The sequence below is a fragment of the Ischnura elegans genome, chromosome 9 (assembly GCF_921293095.1).
Source record: "Ischnura elegans chromosome 9, ioIscEleg1.1, whole genome shotgun sequence".
NCBI lineage: Eukaryota > Metazoa > Arthropoda > Insecta > Odonata > Coenagrionidae > Ischnura > Ischnura elegans.
The window spans coordinates 106,176,406-106,199,298 of NC_060254.1; the positions used below are offsets into that span (position 1 = coordinate 106,176,406).

At 39.1% G+C, this 22,893-nt stretch overlaps 1 protein-coding gene across 1 annotated transcript in view; it reads left to right on the forward strand.

Annotated features, from left to right (window-relative positions):
• Positions 1-253: 253 nt before the first annotated feature.
• The window catches only part of LOC124165062 (aromatic-L-amino-acid decarboxylase-like), a 30,927-nt gene continuing 8,287 nt past the window's right edge, over positions 254-22,893 (forward strand). Inside the window, exons 1-7 of the mRNA XM_046542307.1 lie at positions 254-414; positions 14,490-14,610; positions 18,728-18,841; positions 19,379-19,498; positions 20,318-20,447; positions 21,367-21,515; positions 22,517-22,628. Of these exons, the coding sequence (XP_046398263.1) occupies positions 335-414; positions 14,490-14,610; positions 18,728-18,841; positions 19,379-19,498; positions 20,318-20,447; positions 21,367-21,515; positions 22,517-22,628 (826 nt within the window). The 5' untranslated portion in view covers positions 254-334. The remainder of the gene's footprint in view (positions 415-14,489; positions 14,611-18,727; positions 18,842-19,378; positions 19,499-20,317; positions 20,448-21,366; positions 21,516-22,516; positions 22,629-22,893) is intronic.

Consider the following 22,893-nt stretch of genomic DNA (forward strand, 5'->3'; position numbering starts at 1 on the left):
TTGGGTATCGCGACCTATCTTAAGCTGCACTCCGTATTAGTGCACATAGTCTTATGTCAGTACTTGGGAACTCTTGTCTCAGTAGTCCCGGAAAATCTCTAAGTTACCGCTGATGTCGTCATAGTGACGTAGAGTGCGGGAATCCCAGCATCCATGCAGCCCTTCGCGTCGTGACGTTCCCTCCCCTCCCTCCCCCATCCCCTTCCCACCCGCCCACCCCCTCCGCCATGGGGAGACACCACCGGGACGTCTATTTGAATGGCATTTCTCCGCCGACACCCGCAGCAGCGAGCCATCGCGATCTTCCACGGCGCATACATCCATTGCATCGGAGATGGACGCCAAGGAGTTTCGCGAATTTGGGAAGGCGACGATAGACTACATCGCCGACTACCTGGAGAACATCCGCGACAGGTAAGGGTTCGCAGACACCGATGCAAAGGATGTTCCTTGGTCGGCATTTTTCCGGCGGCCGCGATGTCCTCTGGGATTGCTCAGTAACGAGAACAAAGCGCGAGGCAGACAGGGTCAACTAGGAACATGCTTTAGGGGGGGGGGGGGCACGGGAGGGGACCCCACACACCCATATCAACAATTTTGGAAATTGACATTCCTGGAAATGCAGTTTATATCATTGTGGCAATTAAAATTTAACTTGAAGTAGATGCAGTTACAATACGTCGAAACTAGACAAAAGTTTTTAAATAATTTGTTATTTGTCTGAGGCTTTAGAGTGCTTTCAAAATCTATCCCCTCATCCCCCATCATAGTTACGCCACTGGTCCGAGGATTAGCAAGTGCAGAACTGAGATAAAATACCGAGTATGCATGCAGAGTAGTTATTCCGGTGCGCCATTCTCTGGAGTCTTTGTGTCATCGCCTCCATCGATTCCCAGTGTCTCCTGGTCACTCCTCGGCGTGATAAAATTGCATGTGAATATTTATGAGCATTTGTTGACGCGTAATCCTGTTCAACGCGCACGCAGCCATTAAACTTCTGAAATATCCTCAATAGAGAATGCAGCATCAAAACAGGAACATCTTCTAAGTATTCTGTCGTCAACATCAGGTCATACGTTCTTAGAATTGATCGCTTTTACGCATCTTAGAAACTTTTCATTAAATAAAATAAAAATATTTTCGAGAAAGTGGTTTGAGAAGTCAGCGCGACCCCTGCAATCAATCGCGAAGGTTTCGAGAAAGTGAACGCTCACTTTCTCGACATATAGATGACATTTATGAGATGCGAATTCATCTCTAAAGGCGAGTAAAAGGGTACTCTGGTATATAGTTTTCGGAATTGTAAAAGGCTGTTATTATTCGTGTTGCAATCATAGCATTGATTTACTTCGGACTTCCAATGCTTCTCGATGTGGGTGTTCCCCATTTTCGTCTTGAATTTCCCTTTATGTCCTTCCCGACCAAAATGTAACTCTGTTTTAATCACTAATAAGTATACAAGTAAGGGGTTGGGATTGTTTAAGGTTTCTTATATGATAATAATATTTAAATATTCGTGCCCTTGGAACGGCCCTCAAGCAACACTCTTCGAAAGCTATCATGAGTGATGAAATAAACTTGGGGTGAGTTTTTTACGGGAATTACATCATGATCAATCGATCCTGAGACTGGGATTTTTTTATAGAACCTAATGATGTCATAAATAAGCACGCAGTATAGTTAGAACGAAGTATTTCATTTTAAAGGTAATTAAGGCACGATGATTTCAGAAAGCATTCGCTTGTAAGAATACATTTGAATCCGCGAAGAGTTTCACGCCATTTCTCATTTATTTCTGCTTTCCGATATTAAACTACGGTAAGTCCAACACAATTTATCCTAGGGGTGCCCATGGCCCCCCTAGATGTGGAGGCTTTTGGTGCCAAATATATAATATAATATATAAAATATAACTTTATTCCATTTATATTCAAATTTATTACATCGGAAAACACTTTAATAATTGTGGAATATATAGGTACCCCTTATTGAATAGTTATGGGGCTACCATCATACACTTTTTGTACAGGTCTGGTGAAAACATACATGAAAAGAAAAATTTATTTCTTTGCATTCAGTGATTTTTTATCTTACCAATTGCATTCACTTGTGATATTTCAAAATGTACACAAGGATAACAAACTATCTTACATAAACGCATAATTACATACATACAATGTACCTTTTATTGAAAACGTTTTCGTGTCACTTTCCTAAACAGAAACTCCATAAAATAATCCGCGCTCAGCGAGCGCAAATTTGCGCATCGTATCTGGATCTCCATTTTCCGCTCTTCAGGATCTTCTAATCCGGTCAATCTCGTGTTGACACGGCGCGTGTGTGTGGCTAACGTCCAACGGGTCGTGGGTGGGGTGAGCAGCGCTCTTCCTGTTTTGACGACGACGGCGGTTCGCTCTCTCGCCGCTCGGAGCTCTTCTTTTCCGCTTCGAAAGGCGATTGATTGATATCAGGGGTCGCGCTGACTTCTTGACCTCCGCCGCGCCGTGGGTCCCCAAATACGTCACTCTTATCCTTTTGCCCTCTGGCGCCACCGAATAATATCAGCGTTCGTCTCTCGTCTGTTTGAAGCCGTGGTTTCCAACCCGTGGAAGTCATCTGGACCACTCATAGTCGACGTAAATTAACCAGTACCAGCTGGTGGTACAATACTAATCGCACCTTTTTTGTTATTTACTGTAATTTGTTTGGCATTTTGAGAGTTTTAAACGGATAAGTATATTTATATTTACGTTTTTCAGAAAAGTTTGCTTTTTTAAGTAAGATCCGACATTTTAGAGTAAATTTGGATGAAAATGAATCTTTCTTTTCACGAAAAAAAAGAAAATATTTAACGTTTTTGGCATTAAAATGTGAAATTCGAAATGATTATTTAATTTCGATTTTTTACCCCTTATGGGCAATGCGGTACCACATGGTACCAGACTATATCTGCAAGACTATTAGTGCCAAAAGTATAAATTTTTTTACGTAATCAATCATAATTGAATTGATTTTAAAATTGAATATTACGAAAAAGTTCGGATGAATTTTTAATTCAGGCGCTACCGGTTTAAGGGGGTTCGCCACTTTGGCGGATAGCCTCACTGCAGACCCTCGGAGTAAACACAAATGAAGGAATCAAGGCGGTTGCGTAATAACCATAAGCTGAGGGAAACGTTAAAATCCAACATTTATTCTCAGATTATTTTCGCAGTCATCGTGAGAATTTTGAACTTTTGGATCGATTCGACTGAGGAAAAACAAACTTGAGAATTCCTTTTTTCGTAAACTTTCAACATAGTTTCATGCAGCGTCTGACCCAAAAAAAAGAATGAAATCCCAACATGGCTTCAAAGATTTCCCTCTTAAGGCCGTTTTACACGGGGCATGGAATTGCGCAGGTTAGAGCTGCATTAATTTCTAAAATGGCGTGGAATTGCGCGAATGCATGAACGAAATAAGAACAGGGGCTATTTTGCCGTCTCGCATCCACGCATTCTCGCATGTGTTCTAGCAATTCACCGTTTTACACGACGCAATTTTGATTGCGCCTTCGCACGTACGTCAGATAGCGCAATGCCGTGTACCGTGTAAAACGGCCTTTACTTTCGTATGGATACAATACTGAATTCATGATTGTAGGAGAGCCACGGTGTGGCATTAACGAAGGCACTTTCGAGTTTTTTTCCGCTCAGAAACAAACATAAAACTCAAAGAGTGGGGAGTTAATATTCGTACGGCAAGTTTATATTAATGAATGCAGTAAGTATTGTATAGTGTTTTCATTCACCGCTGCCGCACTAATCGCAGGCATAACATTTTGATCTCTGTGCCGTGCTCTCAAAATCTAGTGTAGACCAACCAAACCCGTCACTATTTCGTCCTCCAGCCAACCTCGACGTCATAGTTGCATAGGACAAAAAATACGGCCACGAGGTCAGATTCAATGTTGTGTTCTTTCTAGAGTCACGGCCATCTTTCAGTCGGTAGGGTAAAACCCGCATTTGATCGTCACTACTTCGTCCGAGTGCGTGATGACGTAATAAGGAGTAATCGCCACTTCCAGACAGCTGTGCGCTCTTATTATCATCGTCGCTTCCCCCGACGCGGAAAACTTTGCAAAACCTTCCGAGGACAATTGGGTAGTTTCCTTCATCAAAGAGAACGCAATGCATTGATTGCGATTCTTTACCCACCATTAGTGTATTCATAATATACAAATTTTTTGGTTTTAGAAATACCGGTTTAAACGAATGGCAAGGGTCAATTTTAACCTCATTTGAAAAAGGCCAGATTGGCGCCCATGCGATGCCGCTCCACGTGACGTCACAGGGACCTAGTTTCTATACGAGTAGATAGGAGATTTACATCGTCTGAGATAACCAATGCATGCATGAGGCACAGAGCTCAGGGAAACATCTCTTAATAATCACCCATTAAAATTACCCAAGCTCGGAAAGTTTCCTTTTTTTGATAAGGTATTAATAATCCTTATTTAAGCCATGCGCTAACAGCTACCAGGGTACTCTGCTACCTGCTAGCATCCTGTATCGTATCAGCGCAAAGTAAAATTCACCAAATGATGACTTTCACCATGAATGGAAAATATTTTACTAATGCTATTAGCAAAGAAAAAATACATATTTTGGCGGCAAAGACAAATATGTTTACAATGCGAACTCCTTCGTCCTTTGGTTGTTTCGATGCATTTGTATATTAGGATGAGGATATTAGGATTACTCATTTCAGTTATGCGGCGTCTATGGGCTGAATCCTTCGTAATTATACATTACATTTCGATTTCAATCAGAATAATGGATGGTGGCGTGATGGAGTGAAGCGCATTGATATTTTGATAGTTTTAGGAATTACCATAAAGAATATTTATGCAAACGGTTTCCTCGCACAGCCTGTTACGGCTTCATTACTAAGAGTTTATGGTCAGCACCGAATTGTAATAATTTCATTTCACTTTTGGACATAATTTGATGTGAATATACTGGATGCTGTATATTTGTTTGCTCTATTGGAGATGTATGCCTTCGGTCTGTGTGTGCGTTTACGTACGCTTCGACAGTGGATGCTATTACAGCGGACTTCAAATTCAGGTAGTGGGAAAATTGTGCTTTTTCGTGATATTCCATTGGTTGGGAATTCATTTCTCAGTTGCTATCCGTGGACAATGAAGACAACTCAAGGGCGTGATTTCCCCTTTCATGGCTTTCACTATCCTTGAACTTGAGATTGGAGGCGTCCAGGTGAGAGACAAGGCAAGCACTGGAACCAGTATTCTTACGTAATCCGCATTAAAAGCTTTTGCTGGCACTGCAATGAGTCTTGATTCCCGAGTTTATTGGTTCGACAACAGCAGTGGATGCCGAGGTGTTATGTTTGCATAGGAACAAGGACTGGTGGTGATCATGTCCACCATCAAGAGCATTGATTAAGTCGATAGCGATCTTTAACATGAGAATTTACATCAGTAAGTATTTAAAGGTAACATCAAATGGAAGTCATTTCCGTGAGCTTCAGTTGATGTGACGGAATTTCATCAGATGTACTCGATATAGGCATTATTGCTACTGGAACGGACTATGATCTGTTTAAAAAGTGAATTTTAGCATATCTTGCCTTGAAATGGCGTATTTTTTGTGCATGACTAAAACTCAGAATTGGAGACGACAATGAAGCAACTTGTAAATGTATGCACATATGCTTTATTTGCGCGACCGAATTTTTTCTTGCTTCTAAAAATTATTTCTTAAAATAGTTTGATCAATGGATTTCTTTAAAATCACAAAGAGTTAGAGGTAGGTCATACTATACAAGCACTACTTATACAAATTGGTAATCGCATGTTTATCATATTTTTTAATCATATTTACCCCTAATTTAAAAAAAAAACAACTGGTAAATTTATAGCTTTTATAAAGTCGAATATTTAATAAATTAACCGATGAATTCCATTCATGCAGAAAGATGTTTTGGCATTTATCTTAAATATGCCTACAATTTTCAGTTCCCATTTTCGACATTGAAAATATTCTCTCATCATGAACCCTCTCTGTCCACTTCCTCGCTCTCCTCAGATTCCGTCGTATTCGCCCTCGTTTCGCTGGACCTTGGCCCCGGAGAATATTCCGTACTTAAACCGTAATCTCGAAATACCAGTCTCGAAACTGCACTCGCTACAATTTTTTTCAACCAGTAGATACAATCCTGCCAGTCAAAATCTCTGACCACTTGGACCGTTTGGAAGAAAACTATGAAAAGGAAAGTTCCTAGTGTCGACAGCTGTGCTTTTAAATGCTTCTCTTGTTAACCCTTAACCAGTGACGTGCAATTCTTGTTACACTACCAGTGACGTGCGGTCTGGGAGACCGCAACAAAACAAAAATTAAGAAAACGTGGCAAAGTCATTTTTTTGCTTAGTTTAATGTTTCTTTGACTTCTCCGCTATTATAAAACTAATATTTAATATTATGCATTCCCAAAACGAACCAACTTTTTCAGTAAAAATTGTTATTTGAAACAGAATCAAAAACTGATATAAAAAACAATTGAGTTGTTATTATTATCGTACTTTTCGTAATTAAATAGTTTATTATCCACGTTATGAAACTAAACATGCATCCTTGCAAACCATTAATTATTATTATTTTCATTCTTGAAAAAACACTAGGAATTGTTTTTTTACATTTTTTTTATTATTTCCACCAGCATTACGTTTATTGGTTTATCCAATTTAGTGACGTGAGGACTCACAGACCGCTACACAAATTCAGTTGCAAATTTTTCAGAAATAAATAATAGGAACGTTAAATTTTAAGAGTGCTATGTCCTCATCATACAAAATTGTAACGCTCAGGAGGATTATAGATAATTTGAAATAGCAATTTTGAAAAAAAATCATAATTTTTGAAACGCAGCGGTCTCTCAGAGCGCACGTCACCGGCTAAGGGTTAATGTGCTCCTGAAAGGACATTTATTGCATGGTTTACATTAGGTATGTCCTCCGTGTCTTCTTTATCAACGTAAAACACTAAAGGAAGGATAATTTGAAAAGATTTCTTGAATTGTTTATAATTTTGGAAGCGTGAAGTGCTTTCAAATTCCCATTAATCATTAAATCTGACTGTTGTGGATGAGTTCTCAATTCAATACCTTGTTCCGAACATGGTTACTTATAGGCTGCGTCTTTCTCAGCAGCTGTTATATATTTTTTTTATCTTACATGAATGGCGCGGCAGACATCGCTAAAGAAATTTGATGCTTACTGTTTTTCAAGTTCTTGGACGATTCAGGAAGATAACGCTCGGATAAGATAGCGCCGACGTGGTACCCTTTTCTAAACGTTCAAGTCCTCCGCACAATGGGTTTAAGATTAATCATTAATAAGTTCCTTCCTATCACAACATGTCATCTGTTGAGGACTCCCCCTACGTGCTGGCCAAAATTTGTCGAATCATAGGTCTGATATTATAAGTTACCAAACTTTTCTTTTTGTATAATTTAGTGTCCAGATTAGATTCCGGCCGCGATATGACTCATTTATAAAACGACAGCAGAAATTGCACAGTTTTTATTGGAGGGCGTGGAAGAACTTCCAATTGGAAATTCAAGTATGAATTTATATCCTGATCAATCTTGAAATTTTTAAGCTCTCAAAAGTGAGATCGATTTTTACGCTGAATGAATTCTCACGTACGATGCAGCTTTGACGATTATGAATTGATGCTTTTCTTTTAGTAATCATGCTCGGTATTTTCACAAACTAACGACCCTCTCTTTGTCTGGGAAGTATTGACGGTCTGTGACAACAGCTGCGATTAACGCCATCGAATCCGCCTCCAATACTTATTTTGCACACTTTAGTAGTTTAGTTTTTGTGCTGGTTTACTCCAAAACCAACGCGGAAAAAAATGATTGAATAAATAGCTGACGTGAACTCGAATTTCACTTTTAAAGTTATCCCATTGTTGTATGCACATATATTTTGAGATAAAGAAAATAAACGTGTTAACGTTGGTATTCAGCAGAGCCTCGAATTTTTTTCTAGCTCAGAAATGTCAAGAGTGATCACATTGATTTTTTTTTCTATTGCGAAATAACGTTTGTTGGAGTTATTAAAATTTATACGGATAATCTTTTAATTGAGCCATCGTAAATAATGTTGAAGTATAAATGTTAAATAAGAAGCTCCAAAAGCCGTAAGAAGTCACACTTGTTACGCCTATTGGATCAACTTATTTAACATTTACCTGCCAAGGCCGTAGAGCTAATTACCGCATATTCAAAGTTGATATAGTTAGTAGACCTCAGTGGGCATTAATTCCTGTTTACACGGTACATTAACACGCACGGGTTAGTGTCGAAATATGAACGCGAGAATGAACGCCAAAATGCACCGTGTAACCACCCAACTTGTGCGAATGCATGCACAGAAAATAGAACCTGTTCTAATTTGGTTCATGCATTCGCACATGTTCCGTTCCGGTCCACAAAAATCACTCATGCAAACAGACATTAATTCGTACGTGTTAATGTATCGTGTAAACAGGCCTTTAGACCAGATTTATGAGAAATATTCCAATATGGGGAAGATACAAGTATGAAATACAATCAGTACTAGTACTATCAGTGTCGCGGTAAATTGCTGCTGTCACGTAGTGGGAAGGAGGATTAGGTTTGTTTGAATAGGAATCGGTGATTGTGGATTGATTTTGTCGAGAAGGTTTGATGAATGGTTTGGGGTTGTTTACTCCACGTGTCGTTCTCCTTTCGAGTTTTGCGTGGAACCGCGCATTCGTTATTGTGAAACAAGCGAGAATCGGAAGTTGTTCACGGAGCGTTAGAATGCATTACGAGTGAGTCCATCTATCAACGAAGACGGCGACGACCTTTTTGTTTGGAAACTCATTGGCATTATCACCTCAAATCTGTCCATTTTTACAGGTGTCCGCTCACAAGCGAGCTTTAAAGTGTTAGTTTGATCATTTTACTCATTTTCGAGTGAAACGCGGAAGTGAAATTCTCTCTTGCTACCTCCTACAGTTCAAAAATAAGTACGGATCGGGTGGAATTATTTTCTCTTCTGCTGAAAGTTTTCGTAAGTTATTTCGACCGGGTTTGTAGTTCCTATTGTTAACTCGGACTTACTTCAGCGGCTCAGAACATCAGATGGACGATTGCACTCCAACCCCCCTTATTATTTAATATTCTCGAATAACTTTGCTTAATTTATTCAGCCGTGCAAAGCATAAAACGTCAAGCATATAGTAAAGTAGCATATGTTGACTTATTGGGTCACTTATAGATTCTCTTTTGCGATTAAATGTTTTCTTTAACCGTTTCCCTCATTGACGAAGAACACAAGTTCTTACTCACTTAGGAAAACAATCGGGTAGTTTCCTTCATCAAAGGAACCGAAAGGCATTGATTGCGATTCGTTACCCACCATTAGTGTATTCATTATATACAAATTATTTGCTTTTAGAAATCCCAGTTTAGACGAATAGCAACGGTCAATTTTAACCGCAATTGAAAAAGGCCAGATTGGCGCCCATGCGATTCCACTCCACGTGACGTCACAGGGACCTAGTTTCTATACGAGTAGATAGGAGTTTTACATCGTCTGAGATTACAAATGCATGCATGAGGCACAGAGCTCAGGGAAACATCTCTTAATAATCACCTATTGATATTACCTATGGTCGGAAAGTTTCCTTCGTTTGATAAGGTATTGATAATCCTTATTCAAGCCAAGCGCTACCTGTTAGCAGGGTACTCTGCTACCTGCTAGCATCCTGCGTCGTATTAGCGCTCTAAGCCTCGCCCCAAGGTCACCTCACACGCCGACAGCTGGAACCAGAAATACGCCACAAGGACTTTTCCCATAATTCCTACTTAGCCGTCGTGTTTTCGTGCGCTTGAAATATTTTTCACTTTTCGTTTAATCGCGAAAAATAGATATCGTAATTTTATAATCTAAGACCGTGAAATGCGTACTCCAGGAGTAATAATCTTTCGATTTAGGCAATAAAAAATAATAGGGAACCACTCTATTGAAGAGAAGTCAAAGATCAGGAATAAAGAAATGGTGGATGGATATTAATCATAAATGACTCTCACTCACTTGCCTTGTGTGAAATTGGCATTCGAAGCACACTCAAAGAAGTTGGCTCAATTGTAGAATGATTTCAGCGACGCGAAAAGAAAATACGTTTGGCAATGTAATGTATCATTATTTCGTACAATGTTTCCTGGGCATAATTTTCTAGATAGTATGTGATCACTATGTGCAATGTAAGTTCCGAAATGTCATAAGGGTAGAGGGAAAGACATTGGCTTTTTCTACAGAGCACCATGACATCGATTGCAATGAATTAACCTGTCTCGTGTTCTCCTGCCATTGGATGAATTTTATCGCATTTAGGAACGCATAATCAATGTATTCGGTCAATGAGTTATCATCGTCATTTGTAAAAGGATAAACAGTTTAAATCCAACTATAGTTTTAAATTTCGTGTCGGTGATTCTTTTCTGTGGAACTGAAATTAAAAGTAAGGTGTTTGGAGAAGATAGCACGAGAAAGGGGAGGTCTTGGCTACACTGCCGTTAAGTTTGTTTTCAAAACGAAATTTCTATGCTAAGTCTGGTTTGTCCCTGCGTGGATCTTGTTAATCATGTCGTAGAATTTGGAGAATTCCAAATAGGAGATAAATAAGTTTAATAATTCCAATTTTCAATTCCATTTAATTGGAAGCAACAGCTGCATTAGCTACAAATATGAACACGAAAACTGTTCATCCCGAATTCAGGCAAAGTTTAATTTGGCCGTTTCATTGTTTGGCGACAAGATGTCACGCACTCAAAAAAGAATTGATGACGATTTCCAACAATTAAAGCAACAATCACCCGGCTGACGCTGTACCTGAATGTCATGAATGACATCCAACGATCTGATCGTTGGATTATTCTTCCTCATAGAATGATCTTCCAAGATCGTTAGAACATTAATGCCTTTGCCTGGTTTCGCTATTTAGTTGGGCCCTCTTCGCTTCTATAGCGCTGAGGTGTTTTTCCCCGTCCCATTCCTTCCGCTCCTATCCTACCCCAGAGGCGTCGTCGGTCTCCTATCGCGGCGGCGCCTCTTTCCTCTTCCCTTCCTCTCCTCCCCCTCCCCGGGTGATATGGCGTATAAGCCACTGGCTTGGTTCCCGGCCCCAGTGTGTTGTATCCTCGAAGGGCTCCCCTTGAGCCCTCATTCTCTTGGCATGAATGACCTAGTTAATGGTGTTGAAAAAATACGTTGCACTCTCTCCGTAGAGAATCATGATCTTTCGTGGTACCCCAGGCCGAGTTAAGAAATTATTATGAGGGCGTTTTTAAGCATTTGAACTATAATATGTGGATTCACGCATATTTTCACCATGCACGCACCGTTTTGCGACGTCAGGCGAGTTAAATGCACCGCGAGGCACTTTCACCTCGCGTAGTTCTATTACACATTGCCTACGCTGTCACACGCTCAGCTGTTCGTGTTTTTAACCTTATTTCCAGTTGTCGACCCATGGGTCTCGATGGAGATGGGCTCCTGTGGATGAAAGGTCAGAGTGCCTTCGTAGCAACACGTGTAAACAAGAGCGATTTTCGGCCAGTGTGCTCCTAAGAAATGCTATCGTTGAAATGGCAAAATCCCAACGGGGAGGCTGACCACAACTGTCACCTCTATTTTCATCTCGTTCATTTCGATTTGAAATTTTGTTTCAATTGAATATTTTATCCACGAAAGAAGAAAAGTGTTTCTACTTTAACGAAATATATTTCTTGGTATTTCGTTGTGGTGACCTGCTCTCACTTACCACGAAACGAATGAATGGGGCAATGGAATGATAACGGTCAAATGGGTCTCATGTTTTGAGTTTTTTTTTGTTGAAATGCATGTATGAATTACTGAATGCAGACGAATACCCTTTTCGAGTAAATATTGAACATTTTGCTGATAAATTTTACTTAAAGTAGGAAATGTCCGTTGATTTTTCGAGACTAACCGAAAGTCGGGGATTTACTTGCAAAATCATTCTGATGTCGTACGCATATTTCTCTATTCGGAAGCATTGACTTCAACAATGTGTTCCTCTGTATGAATTAATTTCAATGTTTTTGTTAACGATCTTACTGCCATTATTGGTGCAATTTTCATGCATCAAACCATCGACTTCAAAGGTTATGTCGCTGGATAGTAGGGGAGGGAGGGGTAAAGCATTTTCATTCTGTATCTTTCAATTGAAAACTTCAACTAATGAAGAAATCATATTATTTTGCAGGAAATTCGATTTCCCACCGATTACTTGGTTCATATTTGGAATACTTAACTTACTTTGAGAGTTACTCTTATTTCACGAAACCCTTACACTGCTTGGTTATGCCCCGTGTGCCGAGAGGCAATAACGTACATCAGTTAGGCGCTCTGTGCGGTATTGCCCCTAACCTGTGATGATGAACGATATTGAAAAGACTGTGGGGGAAAAACAAAGATGGAGAATGCAATTTAAAGTTTTATTCCATCATCGAAATAAGCAAAACACTTTAGCTTACATTAAAATTAAAATATTATCAACCCCATCTTTGCTTTAATAAAAGGCAGCTAGCATAAACTGAAATTATTTAAAATCCTTTTCTATTTGCGATTGAATTTTTTATTGTAGTATCAAAATATGAAAATCCATAATTAGTACAGACACGACTCATGACGGTGGTTTGGATTACTGAGGTGTTCCGACTATCGTGTGATCGGAGTATCGAGGTTCGCCTGCACTTGGGAGGATTGCACATTTAAAGGTCCTTCATAATTCATATATGGGGCATTATCGTTCAACGCGGGGCAAAATCCTAAACCTTGCGACTAGCACGGCATTGCCCCAAAACGACATGACGCAGCATTTTCAACCCTAACCTAAAATAAGAACAATAGATGACTTGAGTTTGGTATTAAAAAATAGCCCCTGATATGGGCTATTCAAAAGCACCAGTTTGAATGCCACTAATAACACGTTTCCTTTACCTCAGTTCGAGTTAGTCTTCAAAATTATAAGAAAAGTTGGAAAAAGCAGAAAAACTTTCGTCGCATGCACGTGCGTAAAGGCAGAAGCTCCCTGATTGTCTCCATCGGTTTCGCTTTCCCTCCGCTAATCAGCAGCACTTCCCAGCGCTCACTACATACTCCACACGGATGCCGACTTACAAAAAATATTGGGGGGGCCCAAACCGGGGATCTTCCCCTGGAAAATGTAATAGTAGTGAGTTTTAAGTTTTTTAAGCATTTTAGATGAGTCATATGATCAACATTAGAACCCTGATAATTCGAATCCCGATATCTGGACATTCCGGGGAAAATCGAGAAGCCTGACACATTTTTTCCTCTCACCTACAAGGAATTTTTGAGGGGGATCGGCCCCCCTCAGGCCCCATGGAGTCGGTCCCACAGATACTCCATCGGATCTAAAATTATGGTGCACGGTAGGGATTGCCCCGCCGCCGTAAGGTATTAACCCGCTCTACCCTAGCATTTTTTCCGTGTCTTCAAAATCAGTGGACAGGAGAAAAACACACTCACGGCTTAGGAATTATATTTGTTGGATGATTGTGTTTGAAAATTTTCCAAATATGTATTTTTTACCAATTTCCTCCTTTTATTCTTTTTAGTCATATATTGCTTGAAAAAAATTGAATAAATATTTTGATCGCTGCCAATACTCCTCCTATCGCCATCCACCGCAATTTGGCACAAAAATATCTGGCCTTCTGCGCATAATTCATCGTTCTGGCATTTTCTCTGAAGAATGCGCGCTTCCTTCTGTGGTTGAACTTCCGTGGTTATGATCTTTCCTGGCGTTGAACTTTTGAACTAAAGCGAGCTTTTGACCCTTGACCTCACTCCCTCAATCCCGAGAAAGATATTTAATTTGCAAAAGTACTGTTTAGCGGAAACATTTCAAATTTCAGATTTGTACAGCCAAAACTTTGACTGAGACTTTTGAGAGGGATTATGGGGTGACCTACTCTTATCTGTCTGCCTTTCGTCATTTTGAGGATTTATTGGCACTGCCTTTGGCTCAATTCGTAAGCCAACTCGTAAGGAAGTCACTCATCGGCGTCAATTCAATGATTCTTACAATGTATCATTTACCTCGTCGAGGAACATTTCCAAGTACATATATATATATATAGTCCCAGTCAGGTAGCATTTGATTACCCTCTGATATTTCTGGCTCTTTCCATCTACCACAGCACAGTTGTCCTCGTCCTTTTTCTATTATATGTTCCTATCCCTTTCTTTCCTTACCTGTGAATTTATTTGAATGTTTGCGCTTAAGGTGTCACAGAATGAATGAAGTATGTAGTACATATAAATATATATAATATTGAAATAAAAATGCATCAATTGAGATGCCTTTGTTGATAAAATTATTCTCTTGTTGTTGCAGACCAGTGTTACCTGGAGTGGAGCCAGGGTACATGCGTAAGCTGTTGCCGAGTGAGGCGCCGGAGGAGCCAGAGGAGTGGGAGGATGTGCTCAAGGACGTGGAGAGGGTCATCATGCCGGGAGTAAGTGATGCTCTAATACCGGCTGCAATTGAAATTGCAGTTCAATGTCATTATATAGAAAGATAAGGCTAAATAGTTTCATTTTCAGTTCACTAATTCATGCTTAATCTTTCGAGTTCTTTGATGGACAAACTAGTTGTTTATGCTTTTATTCATATTTTCTAAACTCAATGGTTTTAGAAGTTCCTTCATCTTTGAAATTATAAAAGTAATGGGTTTTGAAATTATTAAAGTATGGGTTATCAATATCCCTCATTATTTAGGAAATTACAGAATTTCCATCCAACATAAGTATGAAAATGGACACAGCTGTATGCCAGCCCTTTATATTTTGGAATTCGTTTTCTAATCAGAATAAGTTTTGAGCCTTGCCAAAGAAAATATAATTTATTTTCTTGCAATAGGGTGGTTTCCTATTATTTTTTATGGCCTAAATCGAAAGATTATTACTCCTCACACTTCGATTTTTAAATAACGATATCTATTTTTCGCGATTAAATGAAAAGTGAAAATTTTCAAGTGCACAAAACACGACGGCAAAGTATGAATGCCGGGAAAATCCCGTGTGACGTCATTCTGGTATCCGCTGCCACCAAGTGAGGTGATCTTGGGGCAAGGATATGTGAGCCGCTGAGTTGCAGACTGCCAGCAGGTAGCAGAGTACCCTGCTAGCAGGTAGCGCTTGGCTTAAATAAGGCGTATTAATACCCTATCAAAAGAAGGAAACTTTCCGAAATTAGGTAATTTTAATGGGTGATTATTAAGAGATGTTTCCTTGAGCTCTGTGCCTCATGCATGCATTGGTAATCTCAGACGATGTAAAACTCTTATCTACTCGTGTAGCATCTATGTCCCTGTGGCATCGTGGAGTGGCATCGCATGTGCGTCAATCTGGCCTTTTTCAAATGCGGTTAAAATTGACCATTGCCGTTCGTCTAAACTGGGATTTCTTAAACCAAATAACTTGTATGTTATGAATACACCAATGGTGGTTAACGAATCGCAATCAATGCCTTTCGTTTTCTCTGATAAAGGAAACCACCCTATTCCAAGTACAGAACTGTGAACATGGACTACTACGGGGGTTCTTCTTTGGCCAAAATTTAAATTAAAACGAAACGTACTTCACAGTGGTATTTGTGGCAATATTTAAAATAATTCTGGCTAAGGAGTAGTATCGTTGAAGCTGCCTGATGGTTCAGCTGTTAAGTAATTATCCCACAATTTGTGTGATTAGTGAAGCCACATGCAATTTTATCCTCCCAAACTCTGCCCAAGACGCATATTTTCTTTTACGAGCAAACGTATGTTTTTCTGTTGTTAAAAATCTGTGAAGCACAATGTGTCTTATCATTTTCATATCAATTTAAATAAGTTCCGGTAAGCAATAAAATACGACCCTCTTCGGCCCAGATATTTTCGGGCCAAAATAGGTCGTACTTTAACAAACCCAATACCTTTAGGCTAAATGTTTCTATTTATAGCTTGCAAAATGTTTATTGGGCATATTTCTATCGCATGTGTTTGTTTTTAGTTTGTTCAAGATGCCCTACAACTACAAATGTCTTCCTGGGAGCCGAAAATATGCTCACTATAGTAGCGAACACCTTCAAAGTTGTTTAGAAACAATCAAATTTGGTGAAATGACACAAAAGTAGGCTGCCGATCCTTTCAAAATACACCAATATAATACTACATATTAAATAAAAGTTGAGCAATGCACTTTCAGGTCCCCAGGCCACCCTGAAGTTTTTTTGCAGGAAGAAGAATTAGCTTTTGCAAGTCATATCTACAAAATGTGCGATTATGGTTTTCGGCTTGATGAACTCGGTTTGGGATTTGTCGTTAAATCCTACTTCATTAGGCAAGGAAAGGCTGTGCTATGTTTTTATAACAATATTCCATGCTGTGACTGTGTTAAGTCATTCTTAAATTGGCACCCTCACCTGACAGTCAAGTTGTCATAAAATATTTAAAGAAGTTGTGCTCAGATTGATGAAAAAGTTATCACAGACTACATTGACAATCTTTGAGATGTGGAAAGGGTGTTTCGCCAGATAAAATTCATAACTTCAACGAAACTTGCATGTCGGATGATCCTGGAAGGAAAAAAGTAATTTGTCGGTGAGGGTGCAAGTACCGTGAATGTATTGAGAGTTCAGCTAAATCTGATGTTAGTGTGGTAATGCCAATGGCGACTCGTTGACTTCCTTATTTTACATAAAAATGAGAGCATTTATGGACCACATGGATTGAAAATGGTCCTAAAGGGACGCGATACTGTAGGACAAGGCACAGGTGGAATGATATGGCACAGCAGTGGAAGAGTCAGATCAAGCGTCCCTCCTGAAAATACTGAAGATGGAATGGAGAGCAAGGAAGAATTGAAGAAATCTGTAGAAATTGGGAAATTTGTTATTGTTCATTGTAACGGACTACGATACCCAGGTTTGGTGCTCTCTGGGACAGAGGAGGGAGCAATTGGCTCAAAATTAAAAGCTACGTAAAAATATATACATATTTAAAAAATTGAGCCAAAATGTGAGCCTAAGCTAAAGTATGTATATGATGTTATAGTTCATACTATAAAAAGGTTAGCTTGACTTTGGTAAAAACTATCTTATTAGAGAGAAACATCTTTGAAATAGGGTGGTTTCCTATTATTTTTTTATTGCCTAAATCGAAAGATTATTACTCCTGGAGTACGTATTTCATGCTTTAAGATTTTTAAATGACGATATCTATTTTTCGCGATCAAATGAAAAGTGAAAAATTTCAAGCGCGCGAAAACGCGACGCGTAAGTAGGAATGAAGGGAAAAAGTCCGTGCGACGCATTTCTGGTTCCCCCTCCCGCCTGGTAGGTGACCTTGATCGAGGCTCTGAGCGCTGATAGGACGCAGGATGCTAACGGGTAGCTGAGTACCTTCCTGGCTGGTAGCGCATGGCTTAAAAAAGGTTTATTAATACCTTATCAAGCGAAGAAAACTTTCCGACCTTAGCCAGTTTTAATAGGTGATTATTAAGACATGTTTCCCTGAGCTCTGTGCCTCATGCATGCATTGGTAGCCTCTGACGATGCATAACTCCTATCCTCTCGTGTAGAAACTAGGTCCCTGTGACGTCACGTGGAGTGGAATCGCATGGGCGGCAATCTGGCCTTTTTCAAATGAGGATAAAATTTGACCCTTGCCATTCGTCTAAACCGGTATTTCAAAAACCAAATAATTTGTGTATTATGAATACACTAATAGTGGGTAACGAATCGCCATCAATGCCTTTTGTTTTCTTTGATGAAGGAAACTACCCTATTGATGAAAAGAAGGCCATTGTAGCCCATTTACGGTGGGCTTATTGAGATGGAGCAGCCAATATCGTACCAGCTGCTTTCACCATTTGAATAATAAATTACAGCAAAACCTCTTTACATCGTAATGAAGGGGACCAAAATTTGGGCAATTTGATGTATGGAGGTTCACTATAGAGAGGTCGGAAATGAAAGGTACTACTGTCTTTAAAACCATTATATTTGTGTGTTTAAACAAACATGCAGGCATTAGTGAACAAGTATTTATAAATAACAGAAAGCGAGTGCTATCGCATGATTTTTTACCATGATTGGAGAGAAAATGATGTGATCTCTCTTAATTCAACAGTCATTTAAAATGATTGAGATAGTTGGATACCTTTTTATTTATTTACTGTTAGGTTTACTCTCATATGGAAAAAATGGCAACAACTAATGATTAACGTGAAAATTACAGCATATTAAACGTGTGTAAGAAAAATAAATAAGGGTGAAACATTTATTGCTTAAAATGTCATTCCATTATTATTATTACCATGTATGCAATCGAGGCTGCCTTAATGGTCTCTAGTTGTCTCGGTACAATTTGCGGAGGTAGTGAGGCATTCTCCGGGGTATTTCCTTGGTATGGTAAGTGGAGGTTTTACGATATAAAGAGTTTCAGTGGAAAGAGGTTTGCCTGTAAATTTACATGTTAATCTGACGGGACTGTAGGGGTGGTATGAAGTAAGGAGGTTTATGATGTAAAGAGGTTCACTACATAGAGGTTTTAGTGTACATACATACTCAAATAAAGTTGTGATTGATTGCAGGTGACACACTGGCATTCCCCGCAGTTCCACGCTTACTATCCAACCGCCAACTCATACCCTGGCATTGTGGGGGAGCTGCTGAGTGCTGGAATTGGATGCATTGGTTTCAGCTGGGTAAGGAAATTGCTTCTCGTTCTATTTGATTTGTGAATGACTGTGCAACGTTTCATTGCCAGATATCTGACTATAACCGTATTCCTTCTCATTAATAAACCATTGAAGAAGGCCAATCATATTCTCTCATTATCCTTGTAAAAGATGCAGCTGAATTAAGTTGCTTAGGATAAACTGTATCTTTTCTTTAATATGCTCACCTTGAATCCAATACATTTTGGCTCAGTAATGTATCAAGTACCATGTAAATACGTGGGCATGTGTGGAGTAAAGTGTGTGTTCAGAGACAGCAAGTTGAAGCCATTGGCTTCAAAATCATTCCTAAGCACATTAGGTGAACTGCCATTTTGGATTCATCTTGTAGAGCATGCATTTTCCTTGCGTTACTCATGCGTTGCGTAAGCAATGAAATTAGTATTTTGTCACCAATATGTTATCCAATGTTTCCAGAAGAATGCTTGTATTCTCGCAGTGCAAGCAACTTTGATAAGGGTTGTCAGTTATCTTTTGTAGTGAAGCACTGTTTCTCTTTCACAGATGACCAGTCCTGCTTGCACGGAGTTGGAAGTGGCCATGATGGACTGGCTAGGCAAACTGCTCGAGTTGCCCAAGGAGTTTTTAAATTGCTCCGATGGCCCTGGGGGAGGCGTGATTCAAGTAAGACCACCTCCATAGTATCCATTGCACTCACCCATTAACACTCTCACCTAAATACATCGTCAACAGTTCTGGTGTTGGCGACAGCTGGGCTTTGTCTCCCTCTATTCTTCCCACTTGCTTCCTCTCTCTTTATTATGTACTTTTAAGTCTTCTTGTGCATTCTGCTCAACATAATTGACTGTACAATGGCTCAGTTTCAGAGGACTTAGGGAGACCAAGGTCTTTGGTTTTCCATGAGAATAAACTATGAATGGTAAATTTCCACACACTTCCACAAAATTGTGTGGAAGTTTTCCATTCATAGTTTATTCTCATGGAGATCGAACATTTCCACAAGGTATCGCCGGACACTGTTAATTATCTTTGGTTTTGTTTACAAATTTAACAAGTAGAAAACATCATCATTCCTTGAATTGACTATAGCTTGAAAATCATTTTAAATCAGTTTATACAGTTCAGTAATAATACAAACGTAAATACTTGTTCTACATGTCTTTCCTGGTAAAACATTAATTGCAGTGATAATTCAAATGTGAAAAATATGTTTTTCCAACACTATTTTTGAAGAATGTAAAACATCTCATTCCCCTACCTGAGGGAGAATTTTTGAGGAAAGGGTATGGAACCACAAATTTATAAACTTGTTTTCATGTTCTCATTCGGTCATGGAGATTTGACTATATTCTTTTATATTTCATTTTTGAGGGTGTCAAGCGACTGATTTGGCATTCAATGAACAAAGTACATAGATTGAAATGGCAAAATCTATTTTGGATCACGGATGAACGTAATTGTAATGGCTGATTGTCTTCACAGGGATCAGCTAGTGAAGCTAGCCTGGTTGCTCTATTGGCTGCCAAGGAGAGGACAGTTCAGAGGATTAAAAAGGAAAGGCCAGACATGGATGAGGGGGAGATTAAGGCTAAGCTGGTGGCTTATACATCAGGTACAACTCTATTTGGAAGTCCATTTGAGACTGATGAAATCCATAATGTGATTGAATCCATACATTTGTGTAATCAGATCATCCTCTTGGATACTCCTTTTTCATCGATCCCAAATGAAAAATCTTGGTCCTCCTCTTTTACAAGGCACAATCATAACTTAACTTTTTATTTGCAGGTTTTTAAATTATGTTTCCTAGCTCATGAAAATTTAATCCTAGTCCAATTGGGTGGAATCTTACGTGTATTCATGCGTAAATTGCCAAGCCTGTGCTGCTGATATACTATACATGTGCAAAACTTGTTTCCTTATATTTTAAATCCATTGATCAAAGGGTCATTTTTTGTGAGTCTTGTTTAGATATGCAAGTGCATATTCAATTCAGTAGCACTAAACCTTTTTCTTTTTTATTGCAAATGGGATTGAATTTCTCACATGCATTATGACACCTAAAAAAAACTGAAAGTGTTTCAGAAATGCTCAGAGTTCTAAGGTGGGAGAGTTTACAAGAGAGGAGGAAAAGAAGCAGGCTATATGGAATGTTTAGAATAATGAGTGAGGAAAAAGCATGGAAAGAATTTGGGAAGGACATATCAAAACCCAGCTTTTTTGGAAAAAATGATCACCAGTTCAAGATAAAGTGCTGATCACAAAGGACAAATACAAAGCAGTTCTCCATCTTGAATAGGACCTTAAGGGACTGGAACGACCTACCAGCAAAACTATTTGAGCCCTTCCCGAAAAATTTACATATTTTTAAAAAGTGGTTGAAGGACTAGGGACCAAGGGCTTTTCTATAATGTTTTCTATTGTTTTTGCATCATATGTACATGTTACCACCAGGCCAATGGCCTACTTGTAACAATTTAATAATAATAATAACACCTGATTGATCCAGTCATAATTTTTCCCATCTCCAGATCAGTCTAATTCGTCAGTGGAAAAGGCAGGGATTCTGGGGTCGATGATGATGAGGCTCTTGCCTGTTGATGAAAAGTGCTCATTCCGAGGCTCTACACTGAAGGAAGCAGTGGAGAAGGATAAAGCGGCTGGCCTCATTCCTTGTGTGGTGAGTTACTCCCTGGCACCAGCTGTCTTATGGCTGGAATACAATATGTATGTGTTCACAACTATTTCCATTAATGCTCCTCATAAAGTTGCACGCCTGGAAAAATATATGAATGTCATCTGTCTGTCTTTTATAAGGTACTAATTCTTCTCATGTATACTGTTCTCACCAAATTGAAAGCCAGTCATTAATTCATGGCAGTTATCATGCCAGATGGTTTCTCTCTGGATATTCATTTTTTGCAGTGTGTGAACTTCCTATACTATTGTATGTTCACTACGCAAACAGAATATCTTTGTCGAAAGGAGTTCATAAGTAAGCACTGTGGTAATGGGTATGGGTAATGGGTAATGGGAATAAGGCTTTACATTAAAAATTGAGTTGAAAAATATTCATTTGCCCAGACTTAGTAACCCGTAACTTATTGATGAATGGTTTGGGTCTGTGGGGGTGGGACACCAAAGTGTGCATAATTATAATCCATCCGCCCTCCAACAATGAAAAAAATTTCCACAAACTCTCCAGTAATTTTGCATTTTTGTGAATATTTCTACCTCTTTCCAACTTCCCATATTCTGTCCTGAATCACTCACTAATTCAGGAGTGCATGCATAATTGGTTTGGTGAATGTCTCTTGAGATTTTTTCAACATTTTTTAAACATAATTGACTCTATTTCTGACATTTTGACCCAAAGATGTGGCTCATTATAATAAGGAAGTCTATATCACTGATGATATGAGTTGCCCATATGTCAGTAAAAATGTTGCCAGGACAAATAAGATCCTCTGATACAGCGGCATTTTTAGTTTATATCTTACGAAGTGGAGGTGAGATCAATATATGTATCAAGTTACATGAGATAAGTATGCACTCCCATAAAAATCTTTTACTTTCTATCAGCTGAAGTGCTCAATTTGATTTCTCTTCTGAAGGACTTCATCTCATGTCTTCTCTCCATAAATACGCAACCTTATTCATGAAAAAATTTGTGTTTTACAGGTAATTGCCACTCTTGGTACTACTGGAACATGTGCCTTTGACTCGTTGGATGAATTAGGCCCTGTTTGCCACGAGAACCACATGTGGCTGCATGTGGATGCAGCCTATGCTGGTGAGGTTCCGGAAAGAGCATACATAGTATTAACTGTCTAACCATTATCAACTATGAATGAGTTAGGTATCTTTACTGATGAGAGGAGTTTATACAAGTTTTTTTAGAATAGTAACTGCCTCGAAGTGAAATTGTTTGAAATAAGTTGAGAAATGGTGAATGTATTGCCATTTTTATGAAGCTTTTTTATTGTCTATTATTTCGTCATAATTTATTCTCAGAGCAAGAATCTAACTAGAATATTTCTTATACATTTAAGAGCTAA